This window comes from Octopus sinensis, linkage group LG15 (assembly GCF_006345805.1).
Source record: "Octopus sinensis linkage group LG15, ASM634580v1, whole genome shotgun sequence".
In the NCBI taxonomy this organism is placed as follows: Eukaryota; Metazoa; Mollusca; class Cephalopoda; order Octopoda; family Octopodidae; genus Octopus; species Octopus sinensis.
Genome location: NC_043011.1, coordinates 13,280,690 through 13,305,689, shown reverse-complemented (window position 1 = coordinate 13,305,689; position 25,000 = coordinate 13,280,690). Strand labels below are relative to the sequence as shown.

General features: G+C 36.2%; 1 protein-coding gene and 1 long non-coding RNA gene across 4 annotated transcripts in view; both read left to right on the top strand.

Annotated features, from left to right (window-relative positions):
• The window catches only part of LOC115219807 (solute carrier family 25 member 44), an 18,409-nt gene extending 1,601 nt beyond the window's left edge, over window positions 1-16,808 (top strand). For all 3 annotated transcript variants that reach the window (XM_036509493.1, XM_036509492.1, XM_029790081.2), the window contains exons 2-5: window positions 3,068-3,511; window positions 6,743-7,186; window positions 13,271-13,398; window positions 16,424-16,808. In XM_036509493.1, coding sequence (XP_036365386.1) covers window positions 3,292-3,511; window positions 6,743-7,186; window positions 13,271-13,398; window positions 16,424-16,612 — 981 coding nt within the window. In that variant the 5' untranslated portion in view covers window positions 3,068-3,291 and the 3' untranslated portion in view covers window positions 16,613-16,808. The remainder of the gene's footprint in view (window positions 1-3,067; window positions 3,512-6,742; window positions 7,187-13,270; window positions 13,399-16,423) is intronic.
• Window positions 8,643-10,511, top strand: LOC118766210. Its single transcript, XR_005002115.1, has 3 exons — window positions 8,643-8,932; window positions 9,029-9,374; window positions 9,433-10,511. It is a non-coding gene; the product is annotated as an uncharacterized LOC118766210 (long non-coding RNA).
• Window positions 16,809-25,000: the final 8,192 nt, after the last annotated feature.

The following is a 25,000-nucleotide window of genomic DNA, read 5'->3' as shown; positions in this document are numbered from 1 at the left end:
AGTTATAAGTTTCGGTTAGTAAAAGGAATAAATATCGAAAAATGTTAGAGTGCTGTGATGTGAGGAAACATCTCTGATTTCAAGCAACAACCGATTATAGATCGATGTTGATCATACTTCCTCACACAACATACTGCTTATTATTATTAAAATCATTATCTTTTTTATTAAGTTGACTGTATTTTTGTATATTAGTAGAATTTCAATGAATCCTAGTCATTATATATATTTTATACAGAAATAGTTCTCATTCCTACTGTAAATTAAATACCTACATGCTGTTGCTACTTCTAGCCTCATACGCCCCAAAGCAGACGATGCTCTTTTCCACTTGTTAGCTATCACATACCTACCCACAATATAGATCAATATAGGACCCCCACCTCCTTTCTTAGGACAAAATCCCCGAGGACAAAAAAAAATGAATGTTTAAAATGTCACATAGGACAAGAAACCCAGCGATTAAAAAATCCAAAATTCAACAAATACAGTGTAATCAGAATTTAAAAAGAAAAAAAAAACACCCCCAAATATAACCAAAAAAATATTTTAAAAATTAAATGATTAATTTACTAATTATTTTATTTTAGTTTAATATAACCAGTGATATAGCACAACACTAATGTGTTTATTATTGAATACATATTCCACTATTTGCTGTATTTTAGAAATAAAATCTCTGAACGAATGTTTTGTTAATAAAACGTTTAACCAAGGGCTTTATCCTTCTTTACACTTTCATAGGTGGCATTTTAAAACAGAGTTTTGTCCTAAGATTATTTTTTTGTCTGGATCTCAACCTAGATATCTTATGCCAGACTAGCTGTTTCTATAAGTAGAGAACCTCAACATGTTGAGGGCACATGATAGCCTCATCTCCTTTACTCCTGCCCTACAAGCTTCTCTATGCAAGCTGCTACATATGCACACACATACACACACACAAACATTCTATTGACACCAACACACTGCAACCACTGGTTCACAGATATGCTGTTTATTCTCTCTTTCTCCAACAGCTTTTGCTCCATTGAACTACCCATACTACAGACTACTCCTGTCTTTAACTAGTTAATGCATTTGTTGCTCCTCCTTGCACACATGCTGTTTTATACCATATCAGCCCTGATTATGCAGATCTTTCTCTCTCTCTTTGTTCGGGCATAGTGTATCTACAACTGCATTACACAGTGTGCATACTTTTTTTTATGACTATAGAGTGGGGTTTGTAGCTGATCTCAACCACCCACATAGAAATTCCCATGTTTACTCGCATTTTTCTTAGCTGTGCCAAACTCACAGAAGTCATAACTGAAGATCAACCACATCAATTTCACTAGTCTGGGAGGAGGACCTTTAAAGGTTATGTTCCTTCTTAGTCAATAAAAAAAAATTATATTTGTCCTTTGATGATTAGTTTTAGTTTTGCATGCATTGAATTTCCAAACAGTATTTTTGGAACTTGAAGATGAATTAATTGTAATCATAACCATTTTACTATCTTCTTGCAGCCAGTTGTTACTTAGATTTCAGTCATCTTGAGTAAACAGATGATCAATGACATTCCCATCATGACCATTCCATTTTTAGGGTATCTAAAATATTATTAACTAATGTGTCTTTAAGACTTCTTTCTTTTTCAAGCTACCACAATAGAGATGTGTCACATAATACTACATCAGGAGTCTGTGTTCTCTCATTAACCTTGGTAAATCCTCACTTTCATGTTATGTGTTTATCAATAACATCAAGAGAATACCCTCCATCAGGCATTTGCCATATTCTGAATGCCTTAATTCCCTGGGCATGGACACATTGAAACTCTGACGTCTGGCAGCTGACTTGGCAGACACCCATAAAATTATTAACCATCTTACTAACAATAACTCTGAACACCTTTTCAAACTCCACCTGTCTAACACCTGTGGACATGTTTACAAAGTCAGAAAGCAGCACAGCTCCCATGACTTTCGGAAACATTTTTTCACGCTAAGAGTTGCTGAAGCATGGAACAGACTGCCGGCATCAGTTGTTAGTTGTCGGAGCACTGCATCCTTCAAAACTTCCATGCTTCCTGAGATTCGCCAAGCACTACACCTGATTTTCTCCCCTCCATACACACGCAAGCATGCATCTGACTCATACACTGTTCACTTTCCAGACATTTGTACATTACTGCATATACTTTATATGCGCTTTTTGACAGGTTGTGGTGCACCTGAGCACTGTATGCAATAATTTCATTATTATCATTATTATCAATGTAGTCACTAAAACATTGTTTTAGATGGTGATGGGATGATTTTAGATGCCTTTGCTTCTGTTTCTAGCAGATTGCGCAACCACATTTAGGTTCCCCAAATTTGTTTCAAATATTTTGTTTCTTTCATTCTTGGTCATTTAACTTTGCATAATCTTTCACCTAACTGGCAATAGTAGCTCACCTAATGCGAGAAATTGAAGGGAAACTACTCTGGAAGAAAGACTTACGACTTCCTGATAAGATGTGGGTGAGACTGGTCCATGCTTTATCAATATTAGATGAATAAAGACATTACAACAAACAAAAAAATAAATAGATAAAAGATTATAACTCAACAATAAACTACTTGTAAACTGTTAGAATGTCATTACACCCAGCATTAGAAATATCTAGTATCTGCCTACGCAACAACTGTTACATTAACTAATTGTAGGCTTAATGATAGTCTGTCTAATCTGGTTCTTCTAATAATTCAAAAATTAATTTTGAAGGTCATGCAGGTTTTTTTTTGTTTTTTACACTTTATATTGTTATATACAATACTTACAAAATTTTGTGTAATCTTTGAAGCTGACTTCTCAGGTGTGTTTTCTTGTGTTATTAATTAGCTCACTATTGTAACACTTCTATAATTGTTTCTTTTTCTGTCACAGAGATTCTATCAATTTTATCAAAATTCATAACGAAGTGTTTTCTATTTTCTTTAAAGAACTTCTAATTTACACAGTTTCAATGTTTATTAAAACTTTAATTCTTTATATTTTAAATTTGCAATAAGCTTTTTTTTTTCCTTTCAATTTTCAGGTTCCCCAGAGAAAAGAGCCTTATAATGGTTCCTTAAATATTTATGTAATTATGACTGTCAAATGTCAGCTGATTTCGTCAGTTTCGTTATAATTAACCAAAATGTACTGATTCAAGATGAGCTGAAAGAAAGCTAGAAGTGAATTCTGGAAGGACCAGGATGGATTTTGAAAATTTGTAACATACAATATTGCACTGATTTAGAATTGTACGTCTCTTTTGTCATGGCTACTAACGTAAACAATATTAATTTACAAGTGATTGAATTTGAAATGCTGGATAAGAGTAAATATTTTCCTTTAACAATGTTGAGTAGCTTCTCTGTAAGAGGAATCTTATATCCATTCTCCTTAATAAAAACTCGATTACAAATTCAACGTGGGACAGCTTTATACAAAGGAACAATTGATGCCTTCATCAAAATTACTAGAAATGAAAGTGTCTGTAAGTAAATTGGATTTTCTTTGATATTGATTCCATTTCTTTGCTGGGCCTTTTTAATATTATATTGCTTCAACAATTAGTTGACAGAGTACCAGATTACAAACTTTGGTCTTCTATTTTCAGTGTTCAAATTCCATCAATGATTGGTGAAATGAGTAACATTTGTGCATGTAGGTTGATTTAAGCAAATATTCCCCTTCAGAATTGGCCCTTGGCTCTTTTTGACTGTTCGACTTCTATTATATGGCTCAGGAACCTGGACGTTATCAAAGAAGCTTGAGAGGCGGTTGGATGGAACTTACACTCGCCTCTTTATGAGAGCTCAAAATCTCTCATGGAAGCGTCATCCAACCAAAGTCCAAATATATGTATTCTCTTTTGTGAAAGGTAGGAGAGTCCAGTTTGCTGGACATTGTTGTAGAGCTGAAAACGAGGCAATTTCTACTCTTCTCCTCTGGAAGCCATCCACTCGCGATACCAGAGGGCGCACACTCTCCTACCCTGATGTAATCTCCAGGGATACAGGCATCCAGCAACAGGACCTCCGTAATGCTGTGATGGACCGTGAAGTCTGGCGTAGCATAGTAAATTCCATTGTCTCGACCACGGTCGAACAATGATGACGATGTCTCTTTTCAAGATATCAGTAATATGTTCCTTTAGGAAAGTAGTAGAGTGTAGAAATTAGCTCCTGATAAACTGAATCTAGAATTTCATTTCAATCTTTATTTCGGTTGCATATTTCCAATATGCTTTATGAAAATATGCAAGTTACACTTGCTCTTTCCTGAGAACATGTGAAATATGCATATAATTATTTTTATGGGTTAATGAATTTTAATGAATCTGGGGAATGCAAATAATAGTTTCTAAGGTAAGTATAAGGGTGTAAATTTTGTATATGCACAAAATTCTTTTGTAGGTTGCTATTTCTAGCAGACTGAGTAGCTATGTAGAGGCTCCTGTAATGGATTAGCATAATTTTATTTACTAAATACTCGACTGGCACTTCATTGGTTGCAACAATGAGTGTTCCAGTTGATCCAATGAATGGAACAGCCTGCTTGTGAAAGTAACATGCAAGTGGCTGAGTACTCCACAGATACATGTACCCTTATCATAGTTCTCATGGAGATTCAGCATGACACAGAATGTGACCTGGCTGGCCTTTTGAATTGCAGGTATAACTCACATTTTGCCAGCTAAGTGAACTGGAGCAATATGAAATAAAGTTTCTTGCTCAAGGACACAACACAATGCTGGGAATTGAACTCATGATCTTACAATTGTGAACCAAATACCACTAACCACTGAGATTTTATTGAATAAGTGACGATGTGATGCTGACAAACTCTGATGCATTCAATCTTTAAACACCTATTACTGAAACTTAGAACTTGCTCTGTGTTTATGTTTCTAAGTACCTTACTCACACCTCATTATGACCCCTAGTGCTTCCCTTTGTGATTCCATTTCAAATAAGAGTAAATGGAATCATATTTCATACATATTTCTCCTGTATAACCTTGTCTAGAAATCCTTCAAATTTTCATCCAAAACCAAAATGGCAAAAACCTGTATTTAAAACCCAAGAGAGAAATAAATAATTAAATATTATCAGCTGTAATAAGTTTACTACAAGTTCAATACAGGAACTAGCAATTGGCAGGGTTTCAACTCAGTTTGTAAAGCTGTAACTAAATTTTGCAAAACAGTTTGTTTACTGTTCTTACGATTCTGCCAATTCACTTCCCTAAAAAATTGCATTACTGACACAGTTAATTCCCAGGATTAAAATAATAATAATAATAATAACAATAATATTAATAATAATAATGATAATAATAACAATAATAATCTTTTGTTTATTAACCAAAAAGATTGACAAAAAGATCAAGGATTGTACAAGACAATACAGTGTGGAATTACAATAACAAAAAATCATATAAAGAAGGGAAATAACAAAAAAATTCAAAGTAAAATTTCCTAAAATGAGAGAATTCTGAGGGCTACCAGAGGAAACCAAACAAAAATCATGGTTACCCTGACCACTAAAGCTTGTGCCCTTTCCCATGTGTTTTCCTTCAATCTAATAAGTCCATACTCAGAGCAGGTCTATTCACTCAGACCATGCTTACCACGCTAACTTTCTCCTTTAAATGAAAGGTGAAAATGCTGATGAGGGCTTGGCCAAGGAAGATGGTACTTTTCAGTCTTGGCCACCTCACAACCTCTTTTGTCAAGGCCAACAAAGAGATAAAAATTGCCTGTCCTTCCAGGTGGTGGGATAATCTTCGCAGTGGACTAAGCTGATGATAGCTGGATCTGTTTTTCATGTGACAGCAGCTGTTCAACATAACATTAAACCATTCTGCATGCACTCATCCAGTGATCGAGCATTGCCGTGCATTTTATGAATGCATGTAGAATGGTTTCATTGCCTGGTGCACATCTTGGACAGTGCACAGCTGTGGACAAGCATTTCCATGGTTTAGAATTTATCTTAAACCAGCAGTACTGCCCAGTAGCATTACCTAGCCAAAGATAGATATATGGAAATCATCCATGGGTTCCAGTTTGAAAGTCCTCTAGAATAGATCCAACAATTGATTTTCATCGACATCCAGAATTTTCCCGAGAACGTTGTTGCTTTTGCTCTCCTGTTAATCCTCTATAAAATGCCAACATGGAACTTTAACCTACTGCATCACCAAACTAGCAGAGGGCTGTGAGTACTTGACAACATTCCAGATGACAAGTACCTTGTCTCAAACTTTGCTTCACCTATGACTGAATGATATTGACTCTACTGCCTCCTCCACCAAACTTTCTGACCGTGTGTTCTCTTAGAAATAATCTTTATTGTTTAAGGTAGTAGACTGGCAAAATCTTTATGAAATTAGATCTCTCTACATTAAAATTTGAAATCTCTCCAAGGTCAACTTTAGTCGTTCCTTTTGAAGTGGGTAAACCGAGGACTAATTTAAAGTACTTATTGGGTTTTAATTTAATCAACTGTACTCTTCTTAGAATTTGTGTACTTATGCAGCCATCTGGCTCACCAGTCCTCAGTCAAACCGTCCAACCCATGCCAGCATGGAAAGTGGACATTAAACGATGATGATAATGATGTTTATCTAGAAGTATGTTTTGTGTTGATATCTTGTTATAAAACAAAAAGCAGATATAAAAAATTAATTATTTATTCTCATATATGCTTTCATTTCATAGTTGGCCTTTATCGTGGATTCTGGATTAATGCGTTACAAGTTTTACCAACAGTTGGATACATTTCAACATATGAAACTACACGGCAATTCCTGAAAGAAAACTCTGATTTAAGAGAAAGCAAGTTGCGTTCCTTTATTTCTGGGGGTGGTGCTTCATTGGTAGGTCAGACTATGTCGGTACCTATTGATATTGTATCACAACACATAATGCTGCTTGGACAGAGAACTTCTAAAAAGACAGATGTTGATCAAAAGTTGATGAAATTACAAACTTTACACATTTCTGAAAAAGCCCGTCTATCCAATTTTGGTTCTGTACCAGAAATTATTCAACAAATATACATTCGAGATGGATTGAGAGGTTTCTACAGAGGATACTTTGTGTCAATTTTAGTTTTTGCACCAAATAGTGCTCTTTGGTGGACATTTTATGATACATACACATGTAAGTTATTGCAGTCTTTCTCCATTTACATATCTACTTAAAAAAATTATTATTGTATTTATTGTAAATCTATAATAATTAATTTTTCTGATGTTCTGGTTGAATGCTTAAAATCTAATATGTTGTTATATTTCATGGCACTGTTTGTGGAGGCACATGGCCTAGTGGTTAGAGCAGCGGACTCACAGTCGAGGGATCGTGGGTTCGAATCTCAGACCGGGTGATGTGTATGTTTATGAGTGAAACACCTAAGCTCTACGCAGCTCTGGCAGAAGGTAATGGTGAAACTTCCGCTGACTCTTTCACCACAACTTTCTCTCACTCTTTCCTCCTGCATCTTGCAGCTCACCTGCAACGGGCCGGCGTCCCGTCCAGGTGGGGAACCTATACGCCAAGAAACCGGGAAACCGACCCTTATGAGCCAGGCATGGCTCGAGAAGGAACAAACAACATGGCACTGTTTAGAGAATTTTGGTTCAGTTGAGTTGAATAGACTGAACAAATAACAAGCAACAGAATGGAGCACTGACTGATTTATTAATTAGATGTTCTCTTTACATCCAGAACTTCTTTTCAACATAAATGTCTCTTGTCATCTTATGTCCATACCAGTACGGTCTTCTTTTGTACACTACATCTGATTTCATCGATGGCCGTTTTTCCTTTCATCTCACCTGTGCTTCATCATTGTTGCATGCTGATATTATACATCTCACCTGTATGGTTCACCTCACCTGTGCTTCATCATTGTTGCATGCTGATATTATACATCTTGCTGAATATATGTGCCTAATTTTTCCTATCTTTTGCACCTGCTCTGTATTTAATGTCCATATTTCACTACTGTGCAGCATCACATTTTGCACACAAGCATCATATAATTTGCTCTTCTCTCAAAGGCCAATGGAGGTAATAATTTTTCTCAAAGACCAATGGAGGTAATAATTTTTTGACATTTTTCTATAGTCCTAAATTCTGACAATATCTATCTCCACTGCTGATTACGCCACCTAGAAGCTATCAACTACTTCTAACAAGCCTTCTATGTAACTGAAGATTTCATTTCTTGAGTGTTCTTATTCCTAACTATTTGTGTGCTTCTATTACAAATGAAGTCCTCTGTCAACCTGCCTCAGACCATACTGCACCGTTTGTGCATCTCAAGTTTGCATTAGGTACACAGTATAGAAATCTTACATTCTCCTTTTAACTCTGAGCACCTTTTCAAACTCCACCCGTCTAACATCCGTGGATATGTTTACAAAGTCAGAAAACAGCACAGCTCCCATGACTTTCGGGAAAAATTTTCACGCTAAGAGTTGCTGAAGCATGGAGCAAACTGCTGGCATCAGTTGTTAGTTGTCGGAGCACTGCATCCTTCAAAACTTCCATGCTTCCTGATATTTTCCAACACTACACCTGATTTTCTCCCCTCCATACACACACAAGCATGTATCTGACTCATACACTGTTCGCTTTCCAGACATTTGTACATTACTGCATATGCTTTATACGCACTTTTTGACAAGTTGTGGTGCACCTGAGCACTGTATACAATAATTTCATTATATATTATATTCTGGGCATGACTACTTCCCAGATGGAAGAAGAGTTTTAGTTCTTGTTTTTTAAGTCTTTTGTCTTTGCTAAGTTTACCTTTATATCACTTATTTTAGACCTGTGTAACAGACAGATGTGAGCATACATCGGGGTTACCCTGTGTAGTGGTAAATGGAAATTGTAGCTGTGATACCAGTGCTGGTGGCACATAAGAGAACCGTCCGAACGTGGCCATAGCCAGCGCCGCCCCGACTGGCCTCCGTGCCAGTGGCACGTAAAAAGCACCGTAGTTAGTTGAAGGCAGGATGAAACAGCTTAATAACAACATGAGAGAGGAAAGGAATAATATTCACAAATTTATTTGCTAGCAGTGGTTTGTAAAATCTACATAGTAGTAATTGACAATAGTAACGATGTGCTGGTGGATACTGGGAAGTTGGTAGTGTGTAAGCTGTGCATTCTGCTGAGAGAGAGGAAGACAGGGTGAAGATTACATTGTCCTTTTCTATTCGGCCAATGTTATTGTTCTTGGTTAATGACTGACATGAATAGAGATGTGTGTTCTCTATTAGCTGATTGAACCAAAGAGGGCGAGAGAGAGAGAGGGATGATCTCAGTTATATAGGGTGTGGCCAGAAAGTAGGTCAATGGACTGATCCTGCCATGACTGGAAAAGGCCTGAGGAGGTCAGATGTTTCTCATTGATCTCTAAGCATGGAGATAAAACACAATGGAATCAGGCAGTCATCTGATAAGCAACAAGTGTGTTGATTCTGTTTTGAATCTCAGTTAGGTAAGTCTGAGCAAGCCCCTACATCTGTTTCCACAATTTGAACTTTTCTTCTAATTCCTTAACTGGTGTCACAGACAGTCTGACTTAAACTTCTCAAGAAGATTATAATGAACTGGGGAGAGCTGAGGACTGAACCCTGATAAACACTTAAAATCCTCACTGAACTTCTTGCTTAATTTCACACCTGTATATGGCTTCCACAAGCCATTTACCTACACTTAATTTCCTTAATGATGATCAGATTACAGGATATAAGTACTCTGTCAAATATGTTATCCAAATCCTCAAATGCTTGTTGTTTGCTCTTAGCTAAGAATGTCTTGTAGTTGTCTCATTAAGAAGATGGCATCAATGGTTTCTCTTCCTGGTACAAACATGAACTGTTTCTTACTTTAATTAATTCACTCCCTGTGCTAGAATGTTCGTTCTACATCAAGCCAATGCCTCTGAAACTACTTCTTTGCTTCATAGCAGTTGATGCTATACCAGTCATTGTGGATAAACCTCCCTTGCACTACTTGATTGCCCAGGTAAGGGACTGCTATGTACTCAACTTCACCAGATATTTTCAACGTCTTGGCAAATGTCCCCGATGATCCCCTACTGCTTACCTTTCCATCATATCTTAAATGGCCATTTGAATCACACAGCAATTAACCTTGATACCTATTACCATCTGTTAAATCTATTGGTGATAATCCTTTCCTCTCGTACACATTCTCCTCATTCAGGAACCAATTGTTGTTGCATTTTCAATTTTCTCTTTTTCTTGGTCCCAGGAAGAGTAAGTGTGCCACTATCATTATGGACACATTTTTTCACCAACAACTTCTTGGTATACACTAACACACTGTCTTGCATGCCTATACTCCTCTGGCACAGAACATTGGCAAATGTCTTACGTTGAGCTTCTTGCTAGAAATACTTGGCATCAAGTTACTTGATATAATTTGTTCCATACTTGCCAGCCTTACCTCTTAACTTTTATATTGTTTGTTCCTTCTCGAGCCATGCCTGGCTCATAAGGGCTGGTTTCCCGGTTTCTTGGTGTATAGGTTCCCCACCTGGATGGGACGCCAGTCCATCGCAGGTGAGCTGCAAGATGCAGGAGTAAAGAGTGAGAGAAAGTTGTGGCGAAAGAGTCAACAGAAGTTCGCCATTACCTTCTGTCGGAGCCGCATAGAGCTTAGGTGTTTTCGCTCATAAACACACACATTGCCTGGTCTGAGATTCGAACCCGCGATCCCTCGACCGCAAGTCCACTGCTCTAACCACTAGGCCATGTGCCTCTACTAACTTTTATATACTATTCTATGTCGATCTTCTCTTGGCTAGAACTTAGCTCCATCTACAAATCTGGTCTGTAACTGCTAACAAGTTTTTAAAAACTCACACTTATGAATTCCCTTCACCTTCTAGTGTAGGCATCACTTAGTATTTCTTGAAAGTTATTACGTAGAGTAAAGAGATCTTTCATCTTCCATGCCTTTCTTTTCTAGTTTGTTTTCTATATTTGACTCCATCAAGCTCTCATTTTGAGGTCATTCATAATCAATCTCTGTTAACTGGTACATTCTTCCCCAGAAGAAGACTTACTATTCACAACAAGCTATCTCTCTCATTTTCTGGGGAATATGGATTTTATCTGGCTTGTGTGTTCATTTTAATAGGTAGCTTTCTGAAATTTTTATTGCAAATTGTTACATTATTTATGTCACTGTATTTTAAGAGCCTTGATCCCTTCTCATTCATCTTTTTATCTAAAAAACATGCAATTTTATAATCCTTAACTTTGCTTTCTCCATTCGCAAAATCTTTACAAGTTAGAAAACAATTAACTGAATTTGTAGTCACACAAATATTGTCTTCTTTGTCCAACAAATCTTTTATATTTCTCCATTGATAATAACTTCTGTCTTCCAGTGCAGCAAAATAACTCTTTCTGAAAGAAGCTTTTTCTTTAAACTATTATCATCATGATGCCAGGAAAGCATCCAGCCATAGAAAATCTGCCTTAATGAATTCTGTCTAACCCATGCAAGCATGAAAAAGTGAACATTACAGTAATGATGATGGGGAGGAGATATGTATCAGTCTTCTCAATATAAACTATTAATATGATTGATTAAACTTCGTTGATTTTGGGTATTTTAAAAAAATTTTTCCTATTTTATTTTAGTGAAAGTTTTCATCATTTGGAAATAAGTTATACTTTGAGAGAAAGTGTACTTTCATTGGTAACTTCGACCATTCTCATAATAAAAAAAGAGTACAACAGCTTGCATCTTTTCTCGTCCTTTAATTATTAGGACAGCTCAAAAAAACTATGCTATAGCTATAATTGTTTTCCTTAATTCTTATAGATAACAGGAGTGGCTGTGTGGTAAGTAGCTTGCTTACCAACCACATGGTTCCGGGTTCAGTCCCACTGTGTGGTACCTTGGGCAAGTGTCTTCTACTATAGACTCAGGCTGACCAAAGCCTTGTGAGTAGATTTGGTAGACAGAAACTGAAAGAAGCCCATCGTATGTATGTATATGTGTGTTTGTGTTTGTTCCCCCAACATCGCTTGCAACCGATGCATGTGTGTTTGCGTCACCGTAACTTAGCGGTTCAGTAAAAGAGACCGATAGAATAAGGACTAGGCTTCCAAAGAATAAGTCCTGGGGTCGAGTTGCTCAACTAAAGGCGGTGCTCCAGCATGGCCACAGTCAAATGACTGAAACAAGTAAAAGAGTAAAAGAGAGTAACAGTGGAAATAATTGTCTGATTTTAAAACTGCATCACTAAGAGCCACAGAGAAAAACCTCTACACAGTTGCCCACCCTGCTTGAAATAGCTGCCAAATCTCCCTCAATTCATACTCCTTTGTCTTAAAAAACAACTGGGAAGGACACATTTGATAATAAAGTCCTGGATGCACGATACCTGAAGTCAAAGTTAGAATGCTTTGGATCAGTTTTGCTCAATCATAGCTAGGACTCAACAACAACTTCCTCACTACATTTGTTTTCATCAACAAATGCCCTCTCAGTTCCCTATATCATCAGACCCAATGTTTCCTCAAGATAAGTACACTTTCCCTAATCTCATCATCATCATCATTATCGTTTAACGTCTGTTTTCCATGCTAGCATGGGCTGGATGGTTCAACTGGGGTCTGGGTAGCCAGAAGGCTGCACCAGGCTCCAGTCTGATCTGGCAGTGTTTCTACAGCTGGATGCCCTTCCTAACGCCAACCACTCCGTGAGTGTAGTGGGTGCTTTTTATGTGCCACCTGCACAGGTGCCAGACGAGGCTGGCAAACGGTCACGATCGGATGGTGCTTTTTACGTGCCACCGGCACGGGGGCCAGACGAGGCTGGCAACGGCCACAATCGGATGGTGCTTCTTACGTGCCACTGGCACGGAGGCCAGTCGGGGTGGCGCTGGCTATGGCCACGTTCGGACGGTTCTCTTATGTGCCACCAGCACTGGTATCACAGCTACAATTTCCATTGATGTTGATCAATGAACTGTTAATCATCACTAATCCCATACATTCCCAAACAGATGACACACTCTTCTTATCTATATCTTTTAAATACTACATTCTTTGCGTTAATTTCTCTCAAGGCATCCGCTATTTTTTTCATCTATGGTATCACTCATACATTAGGCTGAATTAAATGTTCCTTGGCATTTTATCCATCTATAGCACAATAATTCTAAGAACTTGTTTCCATTTCCAGCTATGTTTGCTGCAGCTTCCCCTGACTGGATTCCTCGGTTGACACTTCAATGTTTAGCTGCCTGTTTGAGTGGTGTATCTGCTTCCACTATAACCAACCCACTTGATGTAATACGTGCCCGTATTCAGGTCAGTATATAGTCGCCAAGGGCTGGAAAATCCTTCTTGATATTTATTTGATCTCAAGTCAAATTCAAAAGTACTGTTTGAAAATAGATTAATGGATTCTAATTTTAGTATCCATATTAATAGAATGTTTAAGTTAAGGGTACGCAAAGAGAAATCTCACCAATTCACACCATTAATGAAAGTATGTTCTTCCCTTTAAACTTTGCCTAAAACTGTTTTGTTACCTTGTTGTTGATGTGTATCTGCCAGAAAGAGCCTCTACATGTTCACTTGACATGTTAGAAATAGTAGTCAGATTTCTTCAAACTATACTTTACTATTTCAAAAAGAAAAAAAAAAAGGACAAATTGATAATCTAGTCCTGGTTGTATTGTCTGAAAATAAGATGGGATGGTCATGGCTGGGATGGTCATGGCTGGAATGCTTTGATGATAAGTGTGCTTCAGTCATCTTGTTAGGTTTACTATTGTGCAGAGGAAGTGTTCATCAACATGTTTTTATAAAGAAATTAATGTGATAATTTATGAAAAAAAAAATAGCAGATGGGTTGCGTCACTAGCAGTCTTAGTAAGTCATATGACAACCATCATGTTAGAAGAATGTAACAGGATAGCTGGGAGTGGTGATGGTGTAATGATATAAAACTATCAAAATAGGATTTTGATGGTGTTTTTTGTTTTTTTATATTTTCTACAATTTATTTTTGTTTTTCTGTAATTACGTAGATTCAATGAATTTGTAGCTGTGATCCCTCCCACACATTGTTTACAGTTAAATACTATTACTTGCACAAATTAGATACAGATTGAAGCAAGAAAATAATGTGATGGTCAAGAACAGACTACTTAAATTTGGAATTATTAATTAATGTACATTCACACATTGCGCTGCTTTGTGTAGAAAATATTTTGTCATATCCAGTTGGAAAGTCTAAGCCAGTACATTACAATAAATCCTTAAAAAGACAGGGGTCTGAAGTGATAAAAATTTATAAGTTAGAATTGCTGAATATAATGTTGTGTTGTTTATATTAGATTGTTTCAATATCATAAATAAAGACAAATGAATTTTATATATACAAGTTTAGTGTGTAGCTATGTTTTCAACAAGTTTTATATGTGGTAGTTAACATTCATTGAAAAATTACAGTTTCTTCAATAGTTTGTTTCATAATTTAGCTTCAGAAACACTTTGAACATTTGAGGACAGGTTGGTTATTGAAAAAATAGTTGAAGAGAAATTTCAGTTCAAGAGTATGACCAGAAAGGGTATGGCCTGGTCAGCCTGTAATGATATGCATAAATCTGGTCATCAAATCTAAGTAGAGACTTCAAACTTAAAATCTTCAAAGCCACAGTCGAACCAATTCTACTATATGGCTCAGAAACCTGGACATTATCAAAGAAGCTTGAGAGGCGGTTGGATGGAACTTACACTTGCCTCCTTATGAGAGCGCAAAATCTCTTGTGGAGGCGTCATCCAACCAAAGTACAAATATATGGGAAACTACCACCTGTATCATCTCTTGTGAAAGGTAGAAGAGTCCAGTTTGCTGGACATTGTTGTAGAGCAGAAAACGAGATAATTTCTACTCTTCTCCTCTGGAAGCAATCTACTCGCGATACCAGAGGGCGCACACTCTCCTACCCTGATGTAATCTCCAGGGATACAGGCATCCAGCAACAGGACCTCCGTAATGCTATGATGGACCGTGAAGTCTGGCATAGCATAGTAAATTCCATTGTTTCGACCATGGTCGAACAATGATGATGATGATGACTAGATCACATATGATAGTGTTTTTCTGCAGCATTATTGTTTATTGAGCTATTTTAACAGAGAATACAGCAAAAATGATTTTCTTTAGTTCTTGAATTTTAAATTAATCCTCTAAAATCTATTATATGCGTTTGAACTGTTTTCTAAAGGTTAAAGGAAACGGAGTGCAAAAAACTAGAAAGAATGTGAGTAATTTAAATCCGTGCTCTGCTGTACTTGAAAATGTCTAAAAATAATTAGAGGAACAATGAAATATTGTTTATTTTCATAGTTTTGTGTTCTATTTTCTGGTCTCTCTGCACAAACTGTAGATTGAATTAGCATGAACAGATATTTGTAAATCTTTTGCTCCAATAAAAAATATTCTAATATGCAAAATGCTATCATACCTCAGAAGAGTTACTGTGATGACAATGAAGTCTGTCATATCAGCACAGAAAAGTTGGTGGGATCTTTTCAGCTTGAACGGCAGTTTTTTAAAATAATTTCTATGTAACTAAAAAATTTTAAGCTTCATATACTGATAGAATGTGTTTATAAAACATCTTTTTCTCTTGGCTTTCTTGAGAAAATTCTATAGTTTGTAAGATACTTGGTCTTTAATTTCTTGCATTTCGGCAATTTCAACTAATCAATGACGTCTATTGAGGTGAAAACGATTTCTGCCGTAGTGTGTCAACAACATTTATTTCCAGTGTCTTATGAAATTGTCCCTGTTATTTATGAGAAAAAAGATACCCTGTGGCCATAAACTGAGGGGTCACTCGTAAACAGAGCTGGATAACAAAACTGTTCCCTCTTTAGTGTCCACCCATAATTATGGCCCTAGTATCGATCTATTGCATTTCAATCTGTTTTAGGGTTAGGGATTGGGTTAAGGTTAGGGTTAGGGGTGGGGGAAGGGTATCTTTTTTTCTTCAGAAATGTAAATAAACCCAATCTGTTTCTTAAACGAGGGACATTTTCATATTTTACGGCAGATAATGTTTTCACCTCAATAGACGTCATTGATTGGTTGAAATTGCCAAAATTGAAGAAAATATCTTACAAATATGTTACAAACCATAGAATTTTCTCAAGAAAGCCAAGAGAAAAAGATGTTTTATAAATACATTCTACCAGTATATGAAGTTTAAAAGTGTTTAGTTACATCTGCCGTTCAAACCGAAAATATCCAATTGGTGTTTAGTTATGAGGTTGTCATTTATGTACATTTTTAAAAAATCATTTTTTTTTTAATTTTCAGGTGGAAGGTTGCAGTTTTCCAACAACACTTCAAATTTTGTGGCAAGAAGAAGGTGTTAAAATGGCCTTCAAAGGCTTGTCTGCACGTGTAATTCAATCTGTTGTTTTCTCCTTTTTCATTATTCTTGGCTATGAATCAATCAAACGTTGTAGTTTACTTAAAGAATACCAAAAAGACATCCGATGGTGATTTGAAACGTCCCCACAGTTAACTATATTGTTTAATCAAAAGATATGTAGTTGGCAGTTTTAAATGCAAATTTGTTTATTATTTTCTATCTATTTATTTATATATTTATTTTATTTGGTTTGTAATTTTGTCATATCATATCCAATCATTGGCAGATTATAATTATAATTTCAATTAGATAAACTTACATTTTACATTTAGTTGTTTTTTTTTTTTCAGTGAAGTTTAAATTTGTTTTCATAGAATTTCACTGCACCCATTTTTCATCTGTTCTATATATAAATAATTAGAATGTTTAACTGTATAATTAGGAATGTAATTAACAATTGTATATCATTTAATTACATTTCTTTATTTTGGAAGTGATTTTTTAAAATTGTCTTTGTTTGCATATATTTTGATTGAAGGTGTGTGGTCTAGTGGTTAGGATATTTGGCTCGTGATCGTGAGTTCGAATCCTGGCAGCGCCTTGTGTCCTTGAGCTAAGTACTTTATTTCAATTATTCCAGTCTGCTCAGCCGGTAAAATGAGTTGTACCTGTATTTCAAAGGGCCAACCTTCTGACATTCTGTGTCATACTGAATCACCCTGAGAACAATTGTCAAGGGTAGGTGTGTCTGTGGAGTGCTCAGCCACTTGCATGTTAATTTCACAAGCAGGCTGTTCCTGTCATTGAATTAACTGGAACGTTGTAGTAACCGATGGAGGGCCAGGACATATTCTCTTGCAGATTTCTTTCATTTTCATAATTTTACAATATGTATAAACATTTCCTTTTGCTGAGGTTAAAAATTCAAAACTTATTTCCAACTCAGGAATTCAATGTAGTGAAAATTAAATTCACACTTCATCCAGTACTGTGATGATGTCTTTCAATATAGGCAAAGGGACTCTCCTTAAAACCCTAATTCTTGGCAGAAACAGTTGAGCTTTGTAGTATTTAATTACATCCCTTCCATTCTTACTTCAATGACAATAATCTCAGTACCAATAATATCTTGGGAGTTAATTCAATCACCTATACCAGCCTCAAAATGTGTGACCTTGTGCCAAAATTAGAACACTATCATTAATAAACGTGCAGGAGATACAGAAAGCCAGATGAGATACATTGTTGTTTAATTTTTTTTGTACTTCATGACTTTGGTTTTTCTTCTATTTGAAGTCAATAGAATATTAATGGGTCAGTTTTATTAACCAAGCACCAAGATATGACTTCGGTCAAATTGATTCCTTCCAATATATTATCTTTAACACACAAGAAATTGACTAAAACTTTTTCCTTCAAAATTTCCCTGGTTCTTATTCATAAGAATTTGTTTTTTTTTGTTTTTTTAATATAGTGGAAGGCAGGGGTATTGCAGAAATACTAAAGTGTGAAGTTACTGTTATTTCATTCCTGTACAAAAAGTTCAAGATTTGCATGGGTTAGCTTTACTCTCTATATCAACGAAATAAGTATCAAATTTATTATAATTCTGTTTCTCTCTTTCACCCTTTTGTCACTGTATTTATTTTGAGATGCTCTGTGTTTCTTTCAATTACTTTAAATATAACAAAGAATTTAGTAAATAACTTGGTTATCATTAAGCTAGTGTTAGGAACATAAATTGTAACTAAGGTTTGGTGGTAAATTTTAATTCAAAACTTATGAAAACAAGACATTTGTACTCAGAGCCAGAGCCGGTTTCAGCCGGGTTGGTAATGAAAGGGTTAAATTCATGAAGACAGTGATGGTGTGCATTGTTGATTAATAACTAAGCTTTCAGGAAACTGGTTCTCAAACCAGTTTTGATTTCTTGTTGAAGCTAATTGACTTTCCTTGTATTACAGGCAAAATGTTTGACTGTGTGCTTGAATAAAATTTGTATTTAGTTTGGTGAAATATGCAATAGTTAGGTGATAAATTTTCAACCATGTTCTAATTTTCAATTGGAACTGCTTTCACTTACTTGGTGAAGGTACAAATACTTGTTCCCTTTTAATTAAAATCCCAAACTGAACATTGGTGTAAGAAACTTTATTATTTTATTTTGAGAGTCGTCTTATGTGCCTGATCAACAACAAATGCAGTTGTGAGTATATACTAAAGTATTTTGAGATTTTGTGTTACATACATTGATATTAGTATCAGGATGCCAGAATTAGTATTGACATGTATGGGTATTTTTAAAATGCATTCAAAAGATACAAAGAAGAATGTATATTCTGTACAAGAATATATAGGATTAGTGATGGTGATAGGTCATTGACGAAGGGGATTAAAAGATTTTGATAAAACACTGAAGTTGATAGATTAGGGGATCGAGAGGATGATGATATTTTGTCGATTAGTTTTGAAATTAGATGATTAATTCTGCTTCACTCTTTAAATTTGTCGCTGTCTTTCTTATTTTTTTCTTCTTTCTAATTGGCCTCCTTGTAATTATGTTTTATATTAGATTATTTTTAATGCTAATCCTATCTCACTTCATGGCAGACACTATGTACTGGTGAAAAAGTCTTCCAATATTTGTAAGAAATAAGGTGATAAGCTGGCAAAATCATTAACACACCAGGAAAAATGCCTAGTGGCAGTTTGTTTGTCTGTACACTCTGAGTTCAATTTCTGCTGAGGTTGGTTTTGCCTTTCATCTTTTGCGGGGCAATAAAATAAGTACCAGTTGAGCACTGGGGTTAATGTAATTGACATACCCTCTTCCTTGGAATTGCTGGCATTGTACCAAAATTTGAAACCAATATTTTTGAGAAGTATTTTTCAGTTTCTTTTTGGATTCACTACATGTCGTATCTTCATATTTTCTAACCTTATAAAAATTATCTGTCACTCTTGATTGGTGAAGGTCTCAATATTTTATCATAAATTTACCTAATAGACCAAGGTAACATCTTGTTTGACATTTTTTCCAGTTAATGGTTGATGCAAAATATCATAACTTATATTGTTTTAACTTTTCTACATGGTTGTATAGTGAAGAAGTTACATTGACAGCCATGTGGTTTTCAAAGTAAAATTTAGTAGATGTTAGCTACAGTTAGCATCTGTATGGAAATCCCTCATACACACACATACGCATGTAAAATTTGACTGGTGATGATTGCTGCTGTCATCTTGTGTTTGTTTTTAGTGTAAGAGACAGAGAGAAAATAGGGTTTGTTAAAAAAATAAAAGGGAGAAATTACCCTCAAGGGGAGAGAGTTTTTTTTTTATACATACTTATTTTATTATGTTTTTATATAATTCATTTTTATTTGCAAACAAATTCATAGGCACCAAGTGTATCAGTATGCTATAGAAAATAAAGGAATTCTCAAATGCAGCCTTTCTGTATTTGAGAATAGACATGTGGTAAGAAGCTTACTTCCCAACCACATTGTTCCAGGTTCACTTCCACTGTGTGGCACCTTGAGCACAAGTGTCTTCTCCTTTAGCTTTGGGCCAAACAAAGCCTTCTAAGTGGATTTGGTAGGCGGAAACTGAAAGAAGCCTGACGTCAAATTGCAAGACAGTGTGTGAGAGAAAATTGTGATGTTACAGGAGAGAAATGTGTCCGCATGTATGATGGTGCACTTGCTTTTAATGATTCTGCAAAGAAAAAGGCTTGGAGATGCCATTATGAAAGGCTGCTGAATGTGGAGAATAAATGGGAGGAGGAGAGCCTGCCAAATGTTGACCCCAGTCGAGGGACCAGCTACCTGAATTGATAGCACCCTGGTAGATAAAGCAATTAAGGATATGAAGTCAGGAAAAGCCCCTAGCCCATCAGGAATCACTGCTGAGATGCTTAAAATATCTGGTGGTGTGGGTTATGGTCTAGTCACCCATATTGTGTAAGTGTACCTTGCACACTACTCTCCTACAGTTTGATTTTCTCTAACACACCTCTTCACAAAGATCTTGTTTGCATTCACAACTGTTTATTTTATTTTCTGGAGAGGATGTAGTCAATCTCGATTGATATGATCAGGTGGCTGGCTGGTTCCCTCAAATTGCTGTTGCTGATGTTGAGCGAAGCGGTCTTCTGTAGTGAGAGAAGTCCGAAACATGGTCCTTTGCTATTTGTAAGACCCGCAGAAGAGAAAGCAGGTCAACCCCCAACACTGAGAGCATCAACGGATGGATGAATGCGCATCCGGGCTCAGCGGTTGCGTAGGAAGTCGGGGACAAGAAACAGGAAGAAATAGTGAGAGAAAGTTGGGAGCGAAAGAGTACAGCAGGGATCGCCACCATCCCCTGCCGGCACCTCGTGGAGTTTTAGGTGTTTTTGCTCAATAAACACACACAACGCCCAGTCTAGGAATCAAAACCGCGAGTCCACTGCCCTAACCATGGGGCCATTGTGCCTCCACTGCTGTTGCTCATCATCAATTACTTGCATCGCAGAACCCTCATTTCCTTCTCATTTCTTGAACCAAAGCTATAACCCCCATTTATACCATGGAATCCATCAGGGTGCTGTTAAGTATATCTATTAAAGTCACCAACTATGATGATAAAGTCATTGTCATTCATCGTAGAGGTAATTGCCAAAGAGGCATCATCTGTCAGTCCAAATTTTGGAGTATATGCAGAACCAGCTGTTGCTGTCATATTTTGAAAAACACCACAAAATCACTAATGCCTACCCAGTATTTATACCTATGTTCCTTACCTGCAAAAAGCCTGGTTGAGGCTCCTCTTCAACTTATTTCTTGCACACAGCACACGTTTACATACCTCCTCTCTAGCATTTTAACAATCGCATTGGATCTACCTTCCATGGTGCCTACACCAATTGCGACTGCTCTAAAGTTGCTGACATAGGGACAGTTTACAGTACCTGAACAGAAGAAGGCTTGTGGGAACCTTTACCAGCAGGCAAAGGGAGCTTGTACATGTCTAGTTATTCAAGTATTACTGTTTGATGAACTACTATTTCTTTCAGATTCTCACACCATAAGGACCAAGCAAAAAGCAAAAAAAAAATAAAAGTGAGTACAAAGCCAGCAGTGATGGGTTTGTGTACATACAATTACCACACACATATACACATATATAGCTTGACATATATACATCAAGCTAAGTAAAACTGTGGCTGCTATATATACACGTATGTCTTCTACATTCCTCTTTCAGTCTACAGCTCCTTCTCTTCAGAGCTTGAGTGCTGGTGTCACATAATAGTGCCCATGCTGGGGCTGGGAGTGGGGACATGTAAAAAGTGGTTAGTATTAGGGAGGTCAACCAGCTGTAGAAACCCTACCATAATAGAACTTGGGCAGCTCCCCAGCTGGCCAGTTCCTGTCAAATCGTTCCATCCATGCCAGCATGGAAAACAGACATTGAATAATGATGATAATAATGTATGTATATGTCTTTATATGTATACATATATATATATATGTACTTATATATAGCTGAAATTTACAGAAAAGCACAAGAAAAAGACAGGTGTATGAACAACAAGGGCGTGTATTAGTTTGACTTGTTGGAAAGTGAGAAAGTCTTTTACGACTTGAGCCTACTCTCTTCAACAGAAAGGAATAAGAGAAAGTAAAAAAAAACTTGTGGATTTAGTGATCATGCTTGGCGGCTATGCCAATATATATATATATATATATATGCCAATATATATGTGTATATATATATATAAAATCATTAAAATGAATGAATTTTATCAGTGGCCAGTAAATAAAAAAAACAACCTTTTAGGTAAAATACATATCTAAAGATATATAATTGTATAAGGTACAATTATACATATATATATATAATATATATATATATAATATATATATATATATTATATATATATATATATATATATATATATATATATACAAGGTCTGATCAATAAGTATCTGGACTGTTGCCATAGTAATGAAGCTAAATCATGCAGAGTAAAGCCACTAGGTAAAGATTGACCTCAAACACTGCTGTATATACTCTTTACTCTTTTACTTGTTTCAGTCATTTGACTGCGGCCATGCTGCAGCACTGCCTTTAGTCGAGCAATTCGACTCCAGGACTTATTCTTTGTAAGCCTAGTACTTATGCTATCGGTCTCTTTTGCCGAACCGCTAAGTTACGGGGACATAAACACACCAGCATTGGTTGTCAAGCAATGCTAGGGGGACAAACACAAACATACATGCACACATATATATATATACGACGGGCTTCTTACAGTTTCCGTCTACCAAATCCACTCACAAGGCTTTGGTCGGCCCAAGGCTATAGTAGAAGACACTTGCCCAAGGTGCAACGCAGTGGGACTGAACCCGGAACCATGTGGTTGGTAAACAAGCTACTTACCACACAGCCACTCCTGTGCCTGTGCACTAAGTTTTAACATTCTAGCTCACTTCACTGTTTACAGCAGTGCTTGGAAGGAAGGTGTGTTGCATGTAATCGTCACATGACAGAAAGTTGTCAGCTTGATACCTGCTCAGAGGCCTAGCAAAGTTGCACAAAGTGTATGGAGAGGAATGTATGAGCCACACACAAGTGTACAAGTGGTTCAGACGTTTCCAAGATGGCTGAAAAAATGTCGATATTGACGAACGTTCTGGGAGATCTGCAACCAGCAGAACTAAGAAAAACATTGCAGATATGCATACAGCTGTGAGGGGAAATTATTAAATGACCATCCATGAATTATCAGAGGATATGCAGATTTGTTACGGTTCAGTTCAGTCCATTATCACTGAAGATTTCAGTGCCACAACCACTTTCAGCTTGGATTTCAGTTGCATAAGATCTTGATTGTGTTGGGAATGAAGAAAACTTTTTGAAATGTTTGCGTAGGTCTCTGAGCTGGTATAACCAAGTTTTTCATAAAATTTCATGTAGATTCTCTGCTCAGCTTTCACTGTCATGGTCATTGTGATGATCACACGCTACACACCTTCCTTCCAAGCACTGCCGTAAACAGCAGAAGTGAGCTAGAATGTTAAAACCTAGTGCGCATACACAGCAGATTTCAAGGTCAATCTGTGCCAAGCAGCTTCACTCTGTGTGCTTTTCACTGCATTATTATGGCAACTGTCCGGATACTTATTGATCAGACTAGTATAAATAGATCTACATATATATATAAATATAGTATTTAATTATATCAAAGGGAAATGGAAATTAATTAAAATTTACATTTCTAGTGGTCTAACATGTAAAAAAAATTAGTCAAAAAGACTATATATTAGTCATACGATATAGTGTATGTTTAAACACATAAGGAATCCCTATAAGTGGATTTCTTATGTGTTTAAATATACACTATATCGTATGACTATATATAAATATATATATACATATACACATATACATATAAGAGGGATGACCACTAAGTGGACATCCATTATTCTAGAGGTAGACCCCATATTGTCTGACCACTAAGAAAATATTATTCTCAAGAAAATTCAGCAAACGCCAGAATGTAAGCAAGCAAGACAAATGAAAAGATACAAAATATAAAGATTAATCACAAACCCGGTTTCATTGTTACCACTTACATAATACTTACGTAAATGTCCGCAATTCATCAGTGTAATTGTCATAGCAAAATATAGTTTGCAGAACTATACACGAGATGTCCGCATGAGATTGGACATGCATAGAGTTCTACCAATTACATTTGAGGTTATATTTCAAAAGTCTTCATTTTGGCGTGCCAAAATACCGGAAATAATTCTGCAGTGAATTTTGCCAGTTAGAGAACATGGTTATTTAAAAATAAATAATAAGGGTGAAAAGTTGTAATTGTTCTTTATTTACATTTGTCCTCATCTTGTTTGGTGTTAGCAACAAACAAGATCAGGACAAATATCTGTCAAATGTAAATAATGTATATACATATAATATATTTATAATATATATATATATATATATATAATATACATATATTATACATACATACACACACACACACATATATGTACTTAAGTGTCCCCACATACTGCCCTATGCATCTAATGGAGGAAACTACAAATACATGGAGCCCAACAAGTTACTAAAATGTAAGCCTAAAGACTTCCCAAACTTTTTTCCCTTTTTCTTTTTCTTTTCCTTTCATTACCCTTTAAAATCATTCTGAAAATGTTTGTTAAATGTAACAAGGTTCTCTGATTTGATAAACAGAAACAGCTGTAAATGGTTCCAAACTACAATTAAATAATGACTTTTTAATACCAATGATCAACTTCTCATTGTTCATTATTGTTCCATTTCTTTTCTTTTTCCATATATATTGAACCACAGTTTTACCTTTAAATTACCTACTACTGTATACCTTATAGCTAGGACATACATAGTGAGGTAATACACCAGGAGTGCCTACGGATACATCAATCCCTTAGATGCCAGTGGCATGTAAAAAGCACCATCCGAACGTGGCCGATGCCAGTGCTGCC